The 21906-nt window shown below is 29.0% G+C and overlaps 1 protein-coding gene across 1 annotated transcript; it reads right to left on the bottom strand.

Moving 5' to 3' along the window:
• Window positions 1-18730: 18730 nt before the first annotated feature.
• On the bottom strand, window positions 18731-20388 carry LOC145831981 (uncharacterized). The gene is made up of 3 exons (XM_082939338.1): window positions 20117-20388; window positions 19571-19703; window positions 18731-19076 (listed from the first exon to the last, which is right to left on the bottom strand). Exons 1-3 carry the CDS (start codon window positions 20337-20339, stop codon window positions 18923-18925), a joined length of 510 nt encoding a protein of 169 aa, XP_082795464.1. The 5' UTR covers window positions 20340-20388; the 3' UTR covers window positions 18731-18922.
• Between the last annotated feature and the right edge of the window lie 1518 nt (window positions 20389-21906).

Raw genomic sequence — 21906 nt, 5'->3', positions numbered from 1 at the left:
ATTTATTACCTAAAACGAGTTATCGTTTACAATTGAAAATTTTTATAATGAATTGATGTTGGCGGTAATGAAAAACTTTTGTTTATTTCTTCAATGACAACATGAAGTCGTGTTAAGGAAATGTATTAAGGTTATAAAGTCGCATAAATCAAATTAGGACTTTAATCAAACTGTTAACATGAGAGCACTGATAGAAAAACTATTGCTCATTTGAGAATTTTTATTAGAGATGTTTTTACTAACTTTGACAATTTAGTAGAATTTCTTTGTTTAGTTCCAATGCGAAACACAACAATCGTTGAAATTTTTCAAGTAAAAGTGCAATGTACCAATACGGAGTTTTTGGAAGTACAATTCCTTCTTTTATTTTTAGTATAAAGTTTAATTAAAATTTAAAAAAATGTCTTAAAACATTTACCAATGTTAGAAAATACTGTTAAGCTACTATAATTAATTTTTTTATAAAAAAAACATTTATTTGATCATTTTTTTTCAGTTATATCGAAATTTCATTACTTTAAATGTAAAAATTGTTTGAAATTCTCAAATTCAAGTTTTTTTATAGAATTTTTAACCGTAAATTCACAAATTCAAAGCTTTTCCGGGATTTAACTTTTTTGGCAACACTGATTGTTCATTCTTTAATGTACACAATAATTTGAATTATATCAGCTGCAAGACTTAAAACTTAACATATATTAAAACTTAAACTAACACTGTGGTTGAGCAAAACATACATCATAAGTTTAATTTGCCACTTTTTCAAGCAAAAAAGCCAGCCTGAGTCAACAAACACATTCCTGATATTTTTGTATACAAAAAACAATTCTAGCTAAAAACTTAAAAATGGCTTAGTTGGCCTGAGATTTAAAGTCTTCAAATAGTGATAGTCTGAGTGTGTGGCAATGTTTAGTTGTTTATTTGCTTGAATTTGAACTATTTTGATTAACAATGTATAAACTTTATAAATTTACCATCCCTATATCTAGTTTATATTAAATAGGTAGCTCGAAAAAACAGCAATTGTGTGTATTGATATGCAAGGCATAAAAATTAACTTAGCTTGAAAAAAACAATGTTTGAAAAATGGACTGTATACCTAACAAAAACTATATTAACTTATGTTATATATATTATTTTAAATGTGTCTGTACAAATTAAGATATGACATGTATAAATAACAATGTTAGAAAAGTATGCATAAACTAAACTTAAACTAACTAAAGTATTAAATAAAAAGTGGTTTAAAATATGAGCATTTTTTTAAGTTGGTGTGCATAGAAAACTTATAAAAAATTAATATGTGTCAAACCAAAAATCAAATGAACCTTGATTCTTATTACTATGTTATTTTAAATGTATTCAAACTAAAATATAACATTTACAAATAAAAAATTATAAAAGAAACTGAGGTATAAAAAATATTAAAAAAGCATATCTAAGCTATAAAGAAATGACACTTAAGTTAATTACTGTGCATTACTTTTCTACAAAATGGAAAATATTTGCATTTAGTTTATTTAATAAATAGGTATTATATAACCAGCTTATTAAATCCAAGCACTCTTGACACTCTTTTTTCAGATAATTACTTACTGTTGTAAAAAAGAAGTAATTATGAAACTGAGAAACATATCCTGTTAGAACGCTAATCTGTCTTTTTCACATTTTTAAACTAAAGCAGTAATTACTTGAAATTATTTTAAAATGTTATAGAGAGACTTAAAATCAAACTAATCAAATTAAGTCGAATTACCAGAAAAATTTAACTAGAAATATAATTTTGCTCAGCGGGCCACATTTACATGCTCGAGGGCCACAAAATTTTTTTTCGCGGGCCGCATTCCATTCAAAAAAATAACATGCTCGCGGGCCGCAGATTTACCCTTTGCGGGCCGCAATTGGCCCGCGGGCCGCAGTTTGCCGACCCCTGATCTAGTTCATCATTCCAGTAAAATTTAGTTTTTTGACTTAATAATGGCTTAAACACAATCATCAAAGAAGTCAATTGGTTGTAGTGTGAAACTTGGTGCACTAAACCAAACCATGATCGCACATCTGTTATTGACTTTGGTATAGGAAAATCTCTTATAGCATTTATGAACTTTTCTTGTGGCTTAATTTCAGATTTCGTAATAGTAAAGCCAGCAAAATATATTTCTTTTTGTGCAAATTTAAAATTTTCAGGATTGAGTACAACTCCATTTTTTCCCATTAAATCTAAATAGTCAATCATACGCCACCAATGATCAGCCAACTCCTCATCCCATAAAACAGTGTCATCAACGCATTTTGTCTTTCTAGGTATGTCTAGTATGATTTCATCATACCTGCGCGTATATGCATCTCCACTTGCCAAATAACCTTGTGGTGCTACTTTGTAGTAGTACCTCCCCCATGGAGTGAGAAATGTTGTGAGATGATGATCTTCTGGACGAAGTGGTACTGAATGAAACCCATTCCATGCATCGGTCACACTTTTCCAGGTTTTTGCAGGAACTTCACATACTTGAATGAATGGAGGCTTTACATGATGTGTTTCTCGTACACAATACTTATTTAAAGCTGAAAGGTCAACAACTCTTCTACAGCTACCATCAGCTTTAGCAACCACAGCCATACGATGTACCCAAGTAGACGGAACACCAACTGGAGTCTTACCAAGCATACCTAATCGAGTATCCCTATCCAAAGTATCTTTTACTTCATTTTCGCAATGTTTTGGAATTGGGGAAGCAGTTGATATTGCTTTTGGAATGGCATCTGGGTCAATATGAGTTTTCAAAGGTGGACCTGTCATTTCTGGAAGCAATTGGTGAGTACATTTATTAAATGTAGATGATGCGTACCTATCTAAAAGCCATTCTCTCATCTTTTGATTGTTTTCAGGAATGCAAGCAAATGGCAATTCCTTTGGCCTATCAGGGGGAGGAGTTCTAAGTATACAATCACAAGTTTGCAGTTCTTAATGGACAGTGCAGGATTCAATGGTCGCACCAATACGAGGAAAATCATGATTTATTATGCCAAGTGTTATGCAGGCATTTCTTGAAAGAAAAAACCTGTCAGTACATGGGCTGATATATACCATTTCTTTTGCAACATGAACTTTACCTTGTACATCTTTAGCCATTAACTCCATAAATATAGCACCAGTTATTTTGATCTGTTCTCTGTTGGCCGCTAACATTTTCCTTTTAACTGGTATAAGACTTGACTTCTTAAAGCCATGTTTGAGGTAACTATTAAGGTCCCATAAGCATGACTGTGCACCCGTATCTGTAACAACGTTAATTTTGCAATAATTTTGTCTAGGGCATTTTATATTCATCTGAGTGTATGCTTGTTCATCAATAGAAGCTTTTAATTAAATTGTTGGATGTTTCAGTGACACTGATGCTTTCCATCCATTCAAACAATCAAAGACGTAATGATCAAGTTTTACTACACTATCATTAACATCAACTGCCTCATCAAAATTTTGTGTATATGATCCACCAACTAGAAGTGCATTCGTCTCATCTGCACATTTGTTGTTACCATGATAATCTTTTTTCCTGGATTTAATCCAGCATTGCTTGCAGGTAGAACACTCAATATACTTGTTATTTTTCCTGCTCCAAATAAATTTTGTAGATGTTTTACTACATATATTACAAGTTATTTTACCACTTGGTCGTTTTGTAATTTTCCTAAAGGATTTGTACGAGGAAACTGAGGCAGTAACAGCAGGTTGTGTCATTGCATCACGTGCGATCTCTTTTGCTTCAATAAAACCAATTGTCTCATTTACATCTTTCTCGTCTAAACTATCCCATCCTAACACCTCTTTGCGTATATCCTCATCAGCTAAACCGGTTACCATGACATCTTTAAGGATAATGTCTGTGAAATCTATCATTTGGTTACAGCCATCCTTTGGGCATTTACATGTGTACGAGCATGTACTAGCTTTTCCCTTTAAACGGGCAGCAAATGATCTCGTGTTTTCAGTCAAATCCTGTCTTGTACTAAGAAAGTCTGATCGTCGTACAACAACTGAAACAGGAATAACTGCAAGCTGCTTGATCATCCTTAAAAGCTCTTGCTCACTTAAATTTACTACATCATTATGTCCTTTCAAAATAGCATCGCCTAGATCTTCCTCACAGCACTGGTACAGTTGACGATGCTTTTCTACTTCTGTCATTTCCATACTATCTTTAAAAATAGTCCACTTTTGCAAAAATATGTTCCAAGCCTCTTCATTGCAGTCTCTCCCTATTCGAGGACGGTCCATTTTTGGAGGCTTTGGTCTTGAAGAATTTGCATTAATGTGAACGTTGTTGTGAATGATAAGTAATGAAGCAGCTACAGAAGCATCAACGTCTGGTGTTTCATATGTGCAACACTCAAGAGGGCATTTAATCACAGGCATTGTAGATTCAATTCAGCTAGATTTTGTCATAAATAAATATATCTTTCTTTGTTGAGTTTATTCACAAACTAATTAAAAGAATGATAAAATCTGTACAAGAAAACATAATGAAAGCTAGGTAAATACTTATACAGAACCGTATTAGAATTTAGAATTAAAACAGCAGAAAACTTGCTTTCGATAACGTCTGAGTTTTAGTTTTTAAAACAAATTTTCCTCTGTATTTACATCTACTAGTTAATTGTTTTGATGTACTGAATGATTGATCTAAAATGAAGACTGTATTTTTTAAATAATAATGTTGCTGAAGTTTAAAAAATATGTTTATATGAGTTTTTATCTTTTTAGTCATAAAATGGCAAGTCATTTTCTAATTTTTATTACTCGTTTCAAGTTCTAGTACTAAACTGTGTTAAATTTTTCCATTCGAAAAAAATCAAAAATAAATTCCCTTTAATTTTGGCAGTCGTATTTTGTTAAAAAAGTTGCTGCTTTTGCATCTTTGTGAACGTTGTTTGATACAAACAACTAGTTGTCGTTTATTAAGCACAGCTGTTAAGCACACCTAACACCTTGCTACTGCTTAAAAATGAGCATGTTGTTTATAAGTACGACGATATGAATAGAAGGTATAAACATTACGTGTTTCACTTTATTTTATGAAGTCACGATCAGAAATTCCTGCGGTCTTTGTTTTTAAAGTTAATCAATGTGATTGTTGCTGATTCTAAAAAACCGGTTAGAAGACAGAAAACTGAAAAGTTTCCTAAAAAAATAAGATCGTTGTCCATAACAATGAAGATTGAAGTTTCACAACAAATCGTTCCCTCCCTTATTAACCACTGTGTCATTTTGTCGCTGTGCTAAAATGACACTCCGTGACATTTTGTCGCTGCGCCAAAGTGACCCTCCGTGCCAAAGTGACGCACCGTGTCGTTTTGTCGCTGTGCCAAAGTGACGCACCGTGTCATTTTGTCGCCGTGCCAAAGTGACGCACCGTGTCATTTTGTCGCCGTGCCAAAGTGACCCTCGGTGCCAAAGTGACGCACCGTGTGATTTTGTCGCCGTGCCAAAGTGACGCGCTGTGTCATTTTTTCGCCGTGCCAAAGTGACCCTCTGTGCCAAAGTGACGTACCGTGTCATTTTGTCGCCGTGCCAAAGTGACCCTCCGTGCCAAACTGACGCACCGTGCCAAGGTACGCACCGTGTCATTTTGTCGCTGTGCCAAAGTGACCCTCCGTGCCAAACTGACGCACCGTGCCAAGGTGACGCACCGTGTCATTTTGTCGCTGTGCCAAAGTGACGCACCGTGTCTATTTGACGACCGTGTCATTTTGTCGCTGTGTCATTCTGACCCGCTCCTGTTCTTTATATGTAATGATCTGATGTAAATATCTTTTTATATGTAAATACCTGGAGGTTTTAATTTCAACAATTATTTATCTCCTATTTAGCGTAAACCTGACTACATTTAACTTTTTTACCTTCGCTCATTTTAACGTTTCTTTCTATTTTTAACAGAGAAATTAAATGTTTGACTGTCCGAAGCTTGTAATAACTTAAAACTTTAATTAACAACATGTAATATTTTTTTTTCAAACAATAAACTCAATACAAATTTATTCAAAACAATTTTTGATATAGAATGTTTTACTAACTATCAAAACGACTTATTTATTTATGAATGTAGCTTAAATGCAATTTGAAGTAAATTATACGCTCACTTTTGCTTTTCTTTTATTTTCTTTTTGACAGAGAAGAGTATTAAAATAAAATTTATAACTAACTACATGTAATTTATCTATCTTTGATATTTTTTGCATATTTTATAACACATTTTTCAACAGTGAAGAGAACTTGGGACGGATCGCCACCTTCACTCCCGACGAGAACAACGAAATATACGAGAGCGGGTTCGTCGTGAGAAAACTGAGCAGACCCCTGAGCGAACTCGGCGGCAGAGTGATCATGGTGAAGCTGAAGAACGGGAAGAAGAAGTGCTGCTCGCTGAGGGTGGGTGGCACGCATCAGATTGATCATTTGATCGAACGGTTCAAAGAAAAGTATGACAAGGCCAACCCGCCAAAAACAACGACAATTTCACCAACTACCACGGCTGACGTGACTACGACTGGTGTAAGGACCACGTCCTCTGCAAGACTAAATAAAGTAGGTATTACGTACGCGAGATGCTCTTTTGGAAGTTTTGGTGATTTGTACTTCAGAGGAAACGGTACTGAATATTCTTCACCATTTTTTTATTATCTACCACACGTTAGTTTTGAAATTATATGAAGTTTACCTAGAACTTAATAACAAACAGATTAAAGCACATGAGTGAAATCACTAGTTACAACCTTGACGGTAGAAGACGTATAATTAAAACAAACTCCGCAACAAGTATCAACACGACGCTGGAAGACATAAACGGTTTAATTATCTAAGCAAGCTTTGAGAGCGGTGATAAAGAATGCTACACTGTTGAAGTGGGAGACTTTAAAGAAGTTATGGAAAACTTCAACAAAGCGTTTGCACCCAAGACTATTACTCCATCAACTACAGCTACTGTTATTGAAAATTCATCTGAGAGTACAACAAGTGTGCGTTTAGGCTCTACAGAAACTAAACCAAACTCTGTGGCAGATGAAACGGTCGCTATGACAACTGAATCTATTGTAAGCACTGCACTATTTCCAACAACCAGTTTATCTGTCACAACTTCTGAAAGAACAACACATACGTACCTAACACCAATACTTTGACAGACCCTGCTAGTTGTAACTATTCTAAAACCGCCCATGTTAACAAGACTGTTGTGAAAGAGGTAAAAACGTATGTTGGTATTAAAAAACTGCAAGTTTTAATATTGCAAATAATAAACTGACATTTTTATAAACATTTGTTTAATGCCGCTTTTATTATTAATATATGAAGTGCACTGATAAGTGTGATCTGAACAGGCGGTCTTCGTGCCAGGCCCACGGGCTTACTGCACCTTCAAGCAAAACAACGCTGACATGTTCTTCTTCTTGAAGGAAAACGGCGATGTTTTGACTTCCACAGAGGGATGGAAACTTGAACCTCCGTTCACGTTGAACATTCACAAGAGAATGAGGAACTGTAAAAAAAAGTTAGTTTGTGTTTTGTATAAATATTGGCATACCAATATAATACATGGTATTTTATTTAAAACATTTGTATATATTTTTTTTAAAAAGTTAGTCGGTTTTTTATGAATGTTAAACAAGTTGTTGGTCTGATTGTTGATATTTTGTTTAATTTATTAACGACTTTGTATAACTCAAATAAAAAAAATCTTTTTTTTACAGACATAGTTTTATTTTAAGTATTTTTGCTCAATGTTGTTGCATATTAATAGCTTTAACCTAATTTCTTTTAATTAAATAGTTTTAGTGGCAACTGGTGGAACTTTTGGTAGGGGGTGCGGAAAAAGAAGAATTTTTAGTTTCATACAAGATAAAGCTAATTTAGTAACGTCAAACTACTACACTTATAACAAATTATTTGTCAACAAACTTTTTTACCGAATAATAGTATTAACAGTTTTGCAATATTATAATAATTGTATTTTATTTTTGGATCATCTGATCCAATTCTCTATCCCACGCGACGCCCCTGAATAATATAATCACTATCTAATAAATTTATAAAAATGCTTGAACATAAGTACCATTTACTTTTTTAAGTAACTACATTTACTCTTACCACCAGCTCGGAATACCTCGTGTTCAACCCGATCAAGTACCACCATCCTTGGATCGTCCAGAGCATAACGTGGGTGTTCGAATCTGAAACGCACTCTTTGGATCAGCTGGTGGGCAACACGGTTCGCATCGTTGACAGGAACAACAGGAAGTACTGCTGCAGGATAAAGACGCTGGTGAGCGGGAATCTCGCAAAGATCCTTTCCGAAGAAACTTCAGCTTTAAGAGAACCGACCCATTAAAACAAAATTTGTTGAACTTTTTTTTTTGTAGTATGCCATTAGCCACTTTTAGAATTTTTTTAAAGGAGGTTTTGAGTACGGTTTAAAAATATATGTTCTTTTACACTATATCCGTTACTGTTATTACTACTAACGTAAGAAAATATATTTTTTAAAACGCATTGAGAGGTCTTTTTTAGAGATAGAAATAACTGTTTTTCTGTTCTTTCAACATTTCTTGCTTGTTTTTAAACGCAATAAATTTTCTACTAGAACAAGCTTTGAACTGCATGGTTAGGTCATTTCACATAAAATTAAGTAGCAAAAAAAGTTAATAATTCTTAATAAAAAATTACAAACATGCTGTTTGTTATATACATTTTCATAGTAAAGTTAGATGTAAATTTTATTAAGCATAAAGTTTTATAGTTTATGTAAGCTAAATAATTATATTAGAAAACAATTAAAATTAGATAAAACATTATATAGACTTTCAAATGTAAGTTAAAGTATTTTTTAATGATTTTGAAATGTTTCGAAAGTTCTATGTTACTCTAAACAAGCCAAAAACCTTTATTTTTTAAGTAATTTTTGTTAGAATGTATCAATTTTATTTTGTTAAAGTTAAAAACACTATTGAAATGTATATGTAACCTATAAAGTTACACATAAACAGACCAGTATTAAAGAGTTAATATTTCTAAGAATTTTTATTAATTGTAAAAGAGACTAAATAAATGATTAACAAGGAATGAAACTATATTTGTAAATGATTTGAAAAGTTTGTTACAAACTAATATTTAAGTTATGCTTAATAAAAACACTACAACTATCACATCACAGTAGATTGCAACAATAAAACTAGCACATCACAGTAGATCGCAATCACAAAACTATCACACCACAGTAGACCGCAACAATACAACTATCACATCACAGTAGATTGCAACAATGTACTATGATTTATAATTTGCAATCATTTCTACGCCGGTCATATCTAACCTGATCATTTCTTACCCAATCATATTCTAAGCCGATCACTTCTAACTCGATTTAATACGATCATATCTAACCCGACATTCTATAACCCAATCGTTACAACCCGATCAGTAAAAATGTGTTGTTTGTTTATTTTAACCGATGATTGTTTTAAAATTAAACTAATGTTAACTGAATTGTTCATATATTATAATGGGTAGCTGTCTAAATTGCACGAGGGGACAAAATTGCACGTGTGCACAAAATTGCACGAAGATATTTTTGCACGAGGGGATAAAATTACACCAAGATAAAATTGCAACAAGATAAAATTGCACAAAGATATTTTTGCATGAAGGGTCACTTTTACACGAAGACACTTTTGCACGAGCAGACAATTTTTCTCGGAGACAATTTTTCACGGGTTAATTTTTTTTTATGAACTTTTATATTACATAGTAAGATTTATTTTTAGTTTTTTTTTTATCTATCACTGTTACCCCGAACCTTTACTTTTTTTTCACTTCAGTTTTTTTTTCTGTATTTTTTATTACCGTGCAAAATTGACCCTCGGTGCAAGTTCGCCTTCGTGCAGTTTTGTTCTCCTTTGTACTTTTGTTCTCGTGCAATTTAGTGCCCTCGTGCAATATAGTAACCTCATGCAACTTTGTTTTCGTGCAATTTAGACCCGTTCCCAGCATAGTATAGTGTTTTATGACTTAACAAAAACTTACTGTTTTTATAGTTATTAAAATTATTTGTTTTTCGAATCATTCTATTGTTTTCTTATTTTTAAATTTTCTTTATATCAACATGTATAAACCGAACTTTTAATTTTGATTAAATAAGATTTACTAGATTGTTTAACTGTTTTTTAAATTCTTATTTTTTGAACTTTTAAAGTACGCTGTTTTAAATACATTTTGGTTATATATACTTGTCATTTTGGTAACTACAGTATTGTTTTAACACAAGTAAATTTTAAAAATTAAACTTTTAAAGATAAATTGTTTAATTACAAATATTTGTATATTACAGTCTATAAACTTTGTTGTAAGTCTAGCGCAAGTCTTGTATAGATGTTGACTAATTTTGAATCGTTTTATAGCCTGTAAGTTACATCTTTAAGCTTTAAAACTTGCACACGTTGTTTTACAACTTGCAAAAACCTGTAAATAATATAGAATTAACTTAAGTATTAAAATATTTAGAGCAGTTTTGTTTTATCTAACGTAAGACCATTATTTTTAGATATAACAAGATTTTAGATATTTATTTATTAATCTAACAAGTCCGAGAGTTATCAAATCTCGTCTAGTTAATCTTAAAGAAATTTCACTTAAGTTTATAAAATATCCAAACTATCTTAATTCAGATTTGAATAAATACTTTAGTTTAAATGTATAATTTTTTACAATCAGATTTACTTTATAAAGAATGTTATTACGGTCTTTTGCTCGTAATTTAAATTATTTTAACTATTGGTTTTTCTTTTGTTATTTCGTTTGTGCTTACGTTTTTTTAACAATTTTTAATAAAGTAAACATAAAACAAAATATATATCAACATAAGTTTTAATTTAGCTGTACTTAATATAATTAAAGTGAATCACATGATAGTACTTTTTATATATTTTATAAACTTAACTGTAAGTTTTAAAAAACACTTACTAGACGAGTTTTGGTCATCCGCAAACGGGTTGTATTAACAAACAAGTCTGTAGAAGTGGTTGACATTTTTTCGCTCTAGGTCTAGGTAGATAATATTTATTAATGAATTAAAGGTAGACATTAGATGGTCACGAGACATTACATGCTTTTTCGGTTTGTTCATTGACATAAATGTTTTATAGGTTTTATTTAAAAAGTTTACCTAAAAATTATGATTTTTATATAATAAAAAAGAAAGTTCAGGTTTACCTAATCAAGGGTTTCCCAAACACTTTTTCAAAAGGCAATTAAAAAATTAAAAAGCTATAGCCCTTCCAACAAGATTACACAAAAAACTACCACTATAAAAAAACCTAAGAGCATTTTTCTGCTCTTCATCATCAACAGCAGAACATTTAGTGTAAGTTTCAATACTACCATTGAAAACACCTAAGACCTTTTTAGTGTAACTTTCAAATTACGACCAATTGGCACCACTGGGGCCCCTTTGATGCTCATGACCCCTAAGTTTCTGTCATGTCCCCAAAGGAGGCCACTTGTACTTGTATAAATATTTGTATTTGAATACTACTATTTTAATAGTTTTTTTTTTTAATCTACTTGTATTAAAATAATATTCAAGTTACCGAAATTACAAAAATATATAGCCTAAATGTAGTCAAAACAGCTTACTTTAAGAATTAAACACAAAAAGAATTAAGAAAAAAAAGAACAATCTAGTAAATTTTATTTAATCAGAAAAAAATATTTAGATTTAAGCAGATTGATATGAAGTTAAAATTCAAAACAAGGAAAACAATTTGAAACTATAATAAGTTAAAATAGAATGATTATCAAAAAATAATTTTTTATTGAAGCTAAAAAAACATCACATTTTGTTTAAACAAAGTAAAATATAATTTTATATATAAACAACTTTACTAACATTAGTTTGGTTTTAGAATAAACACTGATTAAATAAATCTAAAAAACGACAATTTTTTACTGATCGGGTTAAAAACGATTGGATTAGAAAAAATCAATTTGGATATGATTGGATTAAAACATATCGGGTTAGATCGAGTTAGAAATAATTGGGTTAGAAGAGACCGGGTTGAAATAGTTCGGATTAGATATGATTGGGTTAGAAATTATCGTGTAAAAAATGATCAGGTTAGAAATTATCGGGCTAGGAAAGATATCGAAGTAAAAAAGATAATAAACGGTTGCAATCTACAGTGATGTGATGGTTGTATCATTTTAATCTACTGTGATGTGACAGTTGTAGTGTTGCGATCTACTGTGATGTGATAGTTGTATCGTTCAAATCTACTGTGATGTGATAGTTGTATCGTTGAAATATACTATCTGCAAAACAACTAGCAAAGTTTTATTGCTATAAAAATTCTATATCCTACATACATATTTTAGATTTTGATGATTAAATGAAGTAAGATGCTTGAAAAAAAGTAAATACTTTGCAATATTAAAAAAATTTTTTTATTTGAGAACTTTAAAAATAAATTGTATTAACAGAAACAGATATTCCTAAAATTTTTATTTTTTAAGATGAATGGGTACATTAAATTAAAAATTTGATACTTTTTTTTTGTAGTATTGTCCAGCTGTTTTATTAATTTTTATTTAAACAAACAAGTTTCGTAAATTTTTTCTTTAACTTTAAAAGCGCACACATACCAAAACAGATTTTGCCCGTATAAAACTATAAAACTAGTTAAAAGTATTTTTTATACTTAAATCTGACTATGAGTAATAACTAAAATTGTGTTATAATATTGCATTAAACTTAATTACATTTAATCAAAAAATATATAGGGTAAATAATATCATTTTAAAAATATTTAAATCAGTGCGTATAAAAACGTAATTCAAAAATTATACAGCGTTTTAGTAGATATAAGAAGTATAAGATATTTAAAATAAACAGTCAGTTTTTACAAAATTAATATATATACTTTTTTTATGAAACTGTCCTTATTTAGTTTTTCATTAAAGCCCAAAAATTTCAAATTTTAGTTTTATTATTATTATTATTATCTTTTTTAAAAGTATGGATTGTGGTAAACTTCTTTTATTAGTACTGCCCATCATAATTAAATCTTACCTTGTTTAAGTAATATCTAATAAATACTTAATTATAATTTAGACTACTTTATATAATCAGACAATATAATTTTGGTGATATATCTATTATACAAAAAAACTACAAAGAAATAAAAGCACTATACTTCAAAAATACAAATTATTTTTAAACATATATAAATCAAATGGTAAAAGTGTAATTTAATATTAAATCAAGTTTTAGTGCAGTAAACTATAAAGCACTTAAATAACTATCAAATATATAAATCGGTTTCAATAGACTTAAAACTATTAACAATTGTTTAAAGCAGTTTTAAAGCATTTAACATACAATTTGAGTATTAACTCTATAATCAAACAGTACCTTATATAAACATACTAAATAAGTTCAAGATTTCTTTCTGAAGGTCTTTCACATAGCTGCCCATCACACAGTCTGAACACATCAAGATGTAACTGTTATGTTTTGATGAATTACTGCATCATTTATTTTAACTGTAATGTTGCATCATTGATTTTAAGCCTCATTTCTTATAACTTCAGCAAGCTTTAAATGTTCTCTTGATATTAAACGTTCAAACAATGAACAATGCAAAGAATTTGCAGCAGTTAATTACATTTTTTTATTTTGTTTACTTTTGTTTATGTAATAAAGAATATTTTACTATAATTTCTAAAATCTTCATTCTTTGACCTTACACTCTGTTGTGATATAAAATTGTATGTGAAAATTTGTCCTAAACAATTAGATATTTTACAGTTATGCATTTCTTTACAAAAAACACTTTTGTATACTTGACAGTCCGATCGGGTCCAATTGTTGATTCACCGGAATTCCCCTTTTCAAATTCTAATGTCAACATGTTCGAATATGGCCGTTTTTGATCTGGCTCTTGTATTCAGGGTCCGAACAATGAATACTGCAAGTAATTTGCAGCAGTTCATTACAACTAGTTTTAACTTTTTTATTCATTACAAAAGTTATTTTATTTAATGTTGATAAAGTACTTCAGTTGTCAAGTTTCAAAAATTTACCTTTTTTGCGCCTACTAGTTATTTTTACCGACTTAATGAGTTCCCTTAAACAATGGCGATATTGTCCTTTTTGGAAAACTCTGGTATAACTTATGATTAGCCATTATTTTCAAGGGCATATACACAAAATATTTAAATTTATTAACTTTTAGCTTAAACTTATTTTTATATATTAGTAAATAAAAAGTTCTAAGTTTAATATTTATTAGGTTTACTACGACTGTACAAAACTGCAACAGCGGTTTTAAGAAAAAGCTCAAAACTCTTAATCTTAAACACAACTTAGTGCTTGTTTTGATAAAAGCCAAACACTGCTTTTGTCAATTTCAGTAAGTTATAAAAGATACTTATACATCTTGTAATAAACAAAGTAATGTTGTTTTCATTGTATCTTCAACTTACAATACTATTAAATAAAATTTGTCTGTACAACAACATTAAAAAATATTCTTCGAAAATAACTTTTTTAGTAAGGTTATCATTTTAGCATAAAAAAAGAAATTAATATTTTGTCCTAAATATTTTAGCTATGCGAACTCACAAAGTGAAAAATCGGCCAATTGTATAAGAAAAATTGAAGAAAGGTTGTTTAGTTAAAACTTTTTGAAGAAACTTTTATTTAGAGTGTTTATTATAGTAAGATAACTATAAAAGTGTTTTTAGAATTAATTTACTAAAAACACTTAGGTTTCCATGTGTTGTTAAAAGTTTAAAGTTATTTTAATTTACACTAATTTTCATAGAAATTTTCTTAGTTTTATTTTTTAGAAAATTTAAAGTTAAATTTTGAAAAATAACTACTTTACTCCAACGAAATAAAGTCAACTAGTTTGACTTTAACTCAGTAAACGTTAAATGTATTTTTGTTAACTTTTTTTTTTTAGTTTTTTTGCCAAATTAAGTTTGCTCTTCAGTGCTTACAACTAAAACTTCTGATAAAAAATATATAAAATCATAGTTCTAAATTTTCAAATAATCTAAAAAAAAAAGCGCTAGTAATTTAGCTTAACCAAAATACTAATTTTTAACTACTACATCAATAAACAGACAAAACTAAAGTTTACATTTAATTATAAATCTTATAAAAAAATTATAAAAGTTTCAAGTTGTCAAAGTTAAAACATATTATACTACAAACTTTTTAATAATTTAAACTACCTAATTTCTAAATTCATATATACATATATACGTATATGTATATGAACAATGAAATAAACAAAAGTTAAAATAACCAACATTAGCCGCTCAATAGCTAACGAACATGACGAATACTCAATGTACAAATTGCACGCCATAGAATTCAACTGTTCTGATTACGAGATCATCAATACATGTTTCAAAGATACGATGATCAGAGGCACTCCCTATGTAGACAAGATATACCGCGTTGAAGAACGGCACCAAAAAATCTTAGAGAAAAGTGACAACATTTTGTTGTTTTACAGCGCGAGCCTTGACAATGCCGTTGAAATATTAAAAGGAGGTTTCAAACCATAAAATAATATTCAAACTTGTACAACATGTTTTTCTGAAATCTTACTACATTTCTAGCAATGTTTTATTTGTTTTTGCCGTTTTGATAGTTTTTTTTTTATTGTAGAAAATCCGTCTTGCAGTGAAGCTGAGTAACTGTAAATTTAGAGTACGTTTTCAAAATCTTCTTTTGAATTAATTTCTATGTTAAATCTGTTTTAACCACACATTTTAAAGATATTAAAAGGTCCCAATCCGGGTTAAATGGACCACACCTAGAGCTCGAAAGTTGCAGCCGGATATTCCGTGATGAAAAATAATCACAATATTGACTTTTCAATATTTAATCGTAACACTATATCTAATTATAACAATACGTCAACGAAATACTGGGGTCGAAAAGTTGCAAATGTTCAGACGAGTTGAACGAGCGAAATCAAATAAGATCCTTTCAAAATTGCGTCAGGCGGAAAGAAGATGAAGGCTCGAAAGAAACGTACGAAGAAGACTGTATCAGGAGTTTAAGGAGCGCACCAGCGGCTAGAAAGACGATTTTAAGCATTTCGTTTGCAACGAGGACACGTGTTTCCGAAATTTTTCAATCAGTTTTATTGCAGTAGGCTCAGGATTCACTAAGTCCTGATTTTTTGGTTTCAAAAAATTTAAATTAGTTCGCTAGTTGGGATTTTTTTCTCTAATTTTAATTGTTTATAATAAAAACACACAGCATCTAGACAACTGAAGCTTACGTCAATAATATCTGATTACTTTTTTGTTGAACTCTGTATATTAGTTAGCAATGTTATCGCGTAGTAAATGAATGTGTAAATAAAGTATTTTGTTTGTATAATTTAAAGTCATTAAAGTAACCAAAATCATTAATTTATAAGTACAGTAACTTTTACTACTTTGACTCGAGATTTATTAAGTTGATAAGTTATATTGTAACAAAAGACATTTTGTCACAAAGTTATTAACATAGTTTATATTTTATAATATTAAATAATTAATGATATAAAACACAAATTTTAAACATATTAGCAAACTATGATCTACTTCAATCTCAAATACTCTGTTTGTTACATTGTTCAACAGAAATATAAGTTTTTGAATAAAAATAAGTTTAAAAATACTTTGTTTTATTGTTGTTTAGTTAACTATAACTGTTGTTTTTGTAGATAAGCATTATTAAAGTAAAACATTCTGTTTTTGGTGTTAATAAAAACTTTTTGTTCATTTTAATGTAAATACATAATAGAATATTTTAGTGGTCTTCAAGCTGATTGTAGTCTTTAAACTTCCAACGAAAAATATAAGCTTTTAATTTAGTTCGCTGTTAGTTGTAAGACTACTAACCATTTTTTACTTTTCATTACAAACTCTAACATATCTGGTTCGAGCTCCAAAATGTCAAGGCTCAAAAATGTCTAGTGTTTAAATTAAATAATAAATACTTCATGTTAAGATCATTGTCTTGTTGATAATTTAAATTTAGATTTTTTTAATTTGGATAGTTATTAACAAAGCCATATAATATAAATACATGCAGATATTGGATTTAGCAATCAGTTTAAATGAGGTAAAAATTAGTTGATTGAAAGTGTTTGAAAATAAAGATTTTTATAAGATTACATTTTTTAACTAGACCTAATATTTTTAAAAAGTTTAATTCTACTAAGTTTTTTAATTGCAGAGTACTGATTAATAAAATAAAAATACTATGTTTAAATATATTTTATCTAACGATACAATGTTATTGAAAAAAAAAACAATTATACTTTTTAGATGCAGCTAAATATTATAAAAACAATAAACACAATTTGCTAAAAACAGATAATATAGATGTTAAAAAATAGTTTTAATTTAAAAAAGTTAACAAAGAAAAATTGCTTTTTCATATAGTACGTTTTTTAAACTTGATCATTTTTTACTTTTTTGGTAATTTTCAGTTAATGCCGTTTAATATTTTATATTGTTTTTTTTTTCTAAAGTTTCTGCCAGTAACGTACTTATTTATACATTCTTTAATTTCAACTTATTAACAAACAAACTGGAATACATTTTATGCTATTAAAGAATACATCTTATGCTAAACGTAACAGTGACGGTTTCTGTTTAATAATTTGTATACAGTAAGTCTAGTAAGTAATATACAGTAATGACTCATGGATAAAATAAATAAAATTAGTTAGTTTAAATCATTTATTTGTCATGCTACACGTTGTAGTTAGTCAGCAAAACGTAAGCTACCTTTTGTATACAATAAAACAATCGAGTAAAGACAACTAAAACAAAAATACTATAAACGTTGTTAGTAAGTAATCGTAAAAGTTTAAAGAAAAGTATCAATAAAATATTTAAAATGATTTAAACTGACTAGTTTTATTTATTTTATCCATGAGTTAATTTAATCTAACACATTTACTGTTTCCAAAACTTTAAAGAAGTTTTTCTATAAATTTACAAAAGACACATAATTTTTAAACTTACTGAGATATATACTATTAGTTTTAACAAAAATATTCAATTAAGACTTTTTGTACTCAGCTTTGTATACACTATAAATAAATTAAGAAACTAGAGACTAAGTGTTAACTAAATATGTTGAATAAAGACTTTAAGTTTGTTGCAAATAGTTTTATTGAGATTATTTAAATACATTAAATTTTATAGAGATTGTTATCCATAATCTTTGCTTATTTCAACGTTTTTACTAAATTATAGCCATTATTTTATGTAATCTATTTAAAATATTTTATGCATACTACAGAATTTTAGAGTTTAAATTTTTTCAAAATTTTGAATAAATAAAAGCTTGAAACCTTTTTTTATTTACAACTCAAAACAAAGCTAAAAATTTTACCTTTAATTAAAAAAACCACTGTAGTTTATTTTATATAGTAAAAAGGTAGTTGATACACTAATAATATAATTGTTTAGTAACAAAACAACTTTTTTATTATACAAAGATTTCTAAGTTTTATAGATTTGTTAGATAAATGCTTTTTAGTCAATACAGTGTGTTTTAAAAGCTTAGTTTGTAGATAAAAACGTTAACTGCTCATTAATAAAAAAGAAGGAATTAATTTTTTTTTAATATTTAAAACCTTTTTAGAAACGATACGTACAGATATAAAGTAACTTCTTTTACAAATTGAAACTAAATTTACAGATTTGTTATTTTTTGCTCAGTTAAAAAAAAAAATAATTACCCTTGTAAACTTAAACAACAGTTAAAACAAAAACAAAAGCCAGAATCTATTGTGCTCCTTAAAAGTAAAATTATACTCAAAACAAACTAATCAAGTCTTTATGACGTCACTAAAACGTTAGTTTAAAAACGTTGAAAACGGCCACCGCAAAAAAGCTCATTAGAAAGTTGACACCAAATGTTCTTCCACCGCAGCTGGCTGAGATGTTTTTGTCCTTGACATCATTGCACTTGTCGGTCGTGCAACAGTGAGCTTTGACGTCACTGCATTGTAACAAAAAACAATATTATTTTCTGTTTACATTTGAACTTTTGAACAATTGTTGCGTTAATATTCTACGGCAACTTCATTTGGGAGTTATGCTTGAAACTACAGTGCTAGTTAAACACAACTTGTTCACTTTAAGTTTAACTTAAGATATCATGTTTTTAATTCTATTAGGTTTGTAATTTTGTAAATTTGTTCACACTAAAATTATTTTAAACAATGATCATCCTAGATGTTTGATTGAAAAGTAAACTTTGCAAATCAATTTTTAAAACACTTTTTAAAACTTTAACAAAACTGAAAAATTGCTAGTTTCTTATTCTATAAACGTTTCACTTAAACAAATTTTTTACAGTGTAGTAAAGATGCTTAAAACTAACTTTATTTAATTTTAATAAAAAACTAGAAAACATCGTACAGCATGTTTGCAAGGTAGTAAATAGTTATTAAAACCAATAAAAGTAGTATAAATTAACAACTATCAGCTCACCCCTTGCTCACTTGAAATGGGGTACCTGCAACCAGGAAAAAATCGGCTGCAAAGAACTTTCTAGTTTCTTCAGTAGAGTTCCTAAAATCTCTATCGCAATACATCGAGCAACCCATATACGTCACGTCTTTTACTGTGAAGCAAATTAAAATGCTCAAAATTTTACAGTAAAACAAAGGGTCATTTTTAACTTGCGTGTTGATGAGCACTAGAATAATACTGTGAGTAAATCACAATGTTAAGTACATAGCTCACATTTTTGTTAATTTTTTTTTTCTTAACTAATAAGCTTTACTAGTTTGCTTACTTTACTGTTCGTGATATACAAAGGCTAGTTTTGAAACATAATTTCCTACAACTATTGTAACAAACTGATACTTTGAACTTTTTGAATAAACTTTGTTAAAAAACAAAATTATAAAATAGCTTTCCTAGATTATTTTTATCTATAAAGTAATAAATGTAGCGTGATTTATTTTTATGACACGCAATAAATAAATTAAAATAAATTTAACTACGGTTTATCCACAATAATATGCCACAAACTTTTGGTTCCGTTAAATTCCAATTCTTCCATTTCCAATCGCAAGCATTTCTGTTCGAGCGTTGTATCGAACCCGCAAGCCACCTCCGTAAGACCACCAGATTTCCACGCCTCGACTTCCGGCATGGACCCGCTAGAATGACCAATTTTGTAGCCCGCTTTGCACTGAAATTGCGCAGCGATGGTTTGCGCTATGAGTAGCAGACAGAGTCTTTTGCAACTCATCTTCGGCTGTTGTTTTCTAAAGTAGTTAAGGAGTTAAAAAACAGGTCGTTTTCAGTACTACTCTGTTGAAGAGAATGTGGTTAGGGTTTCTAAAAGTATTTTCTTACTTGCTTGAATTATTTTGCTAGTTTTTAACTATTATGTGTAACTTAGTTTAATTCCTCAATCTGTATAAACAGTATTAAAAATCCTGGACATGATATTTGTAATATTCATTTCGTACAGTCTAAAATTTTTTTTAAATTAAACGGATATTTTTATAAGCAGAAAATTCTTTTTGTCTGATAAAAACCAGCTCGCAGAATGTAGTAGTTGCTACATTAAAATTAGTTTTAAAGTTTTAGTATTTTCATATTATCTACATTGTAAACCCTCACTTACTTCATAATAAAGCAATTTCAATTGTTATATTCACTATTGGTCGTGTTTAAAGGTGGATGTTTTTTTTTTTTTTTTTTTTGATTACAACCATATCAAAAGTTAGTTAATATTTGTACATAAACTTATTGCACAAAATGTAATATAACATTGTGAATTGAATTATTTTTTGTACTAAAGTCATTATTCTTGATAATAGTATCATTTTTAAACATAATAATACTTAATTTTAAAACAAAAACATTAACTACAGTTAAAAACATCATTTAAAAAAAAAACTGACTAAAATCTATAAAATTAACAGGAATTTTCCTAAAAATAGCTTGAACTTGCTAAAACTTTTCTTTATAGTATAAGTAAAATTTAACAAATTAAACAACTTTGCCTATTTGTCTATTTTTTTTTATCGTTCGATTATTGTCGTAATAACTAAAAAGCATTTGAAACATAATATCTCAACTATTGCTAAAACAAAATGAAAAAAACTAAATGTGACTTGAAATAAAAAAACTAAATGTTGGTTGCAAGTGCTGTATTACTAAATTGCAAGTCGTGGCGTTTAGAACAAACTCCCACTCATTTAATTAGGAAGTTACGTAATTGACACGAGTATCCTATACAGCAAACTAAGCTGTAGTTCTATTTTAACGATATAACTTTAAGGTTTTAGTTTTCTGGCTAATCCAAAGTTACAAAAGAAATAGTTGTAAAGTAAAAACAGCTTTCATTTAGGGAAAAAGGTTTCTTAAATTGTTTAAAAGTTACTGTTGTTTTTTAGTTGCTACAGCAACCAAATACACAAACTACATATAGTTGTTAAAATTGTATTTTATTCTAATTTTACGACACACATTAATAAAATACGACACTAAAATAAACTTGACATGTTTTTTTAACTTTTATTACCGACTGTTTTGGAAAAGCGTAAGTTTAACTTTTACTTTCAGACGTTTCAAATCAAAATATGATCTGCTTTTTACTTATACAGCAGATGGTTTAGAATATACCAAAGTAAAAATACATTATAAGTTAGTTTACTTTTTTGTTGTCATTATAAAAATCTTACCTAAAATAGTTAAATTCACTCAACTAAACTTAAATAAACTTTTAACACCTGTTAAAAACTTTAACATACAAACCTACCTTTATTTGAAAGCTGTTTAACTTTAGTTATTTTTAATACTTTTTA

This window comes from Thalia democratica, chromosome 3 (genome assembly GCF_965202585.1).
Source record: "Thalia democratica chromosome 3, ktThaDemo2.hap1.1, whole genome shotgun sequence".
Taxonomy (NCBI): Eukaryota; Metazoa; Chordata; class Thaliacea; order Salpida; family Salpidae; genus Thalia; species Thalia democratica.
Note: the sequence above shows the minus strand (reverse complement) of the source record. Positions and strands in the feature narration are given on the sequence as shown.

Excerpts from the sequence above, each read along its gene's own strand:
- LOC145831981 (XM_082939338.1), bottom strand. The coding sequence starts at position 20,339 with ATGAGTTGCAAAAGACTCTGTCTGCTACTCATAGCGCAAACCATCGCT. Across the intron at positions 19,704-20,116 it reads GGAATTTAACGGAACCAAAA|TAAAAGACGTGACGTATATG; the intron begins GTTTGTGGCATA and ends TTTGCTTCACAG. Across the intron at positions 19,077-19,570 it reads CCATTTCAAGTGAGCAAGGG|TGACGTCAAAGCTCACTGTT; the intron begins GTGAGCTGATAG and ends GTTACAATGCAG.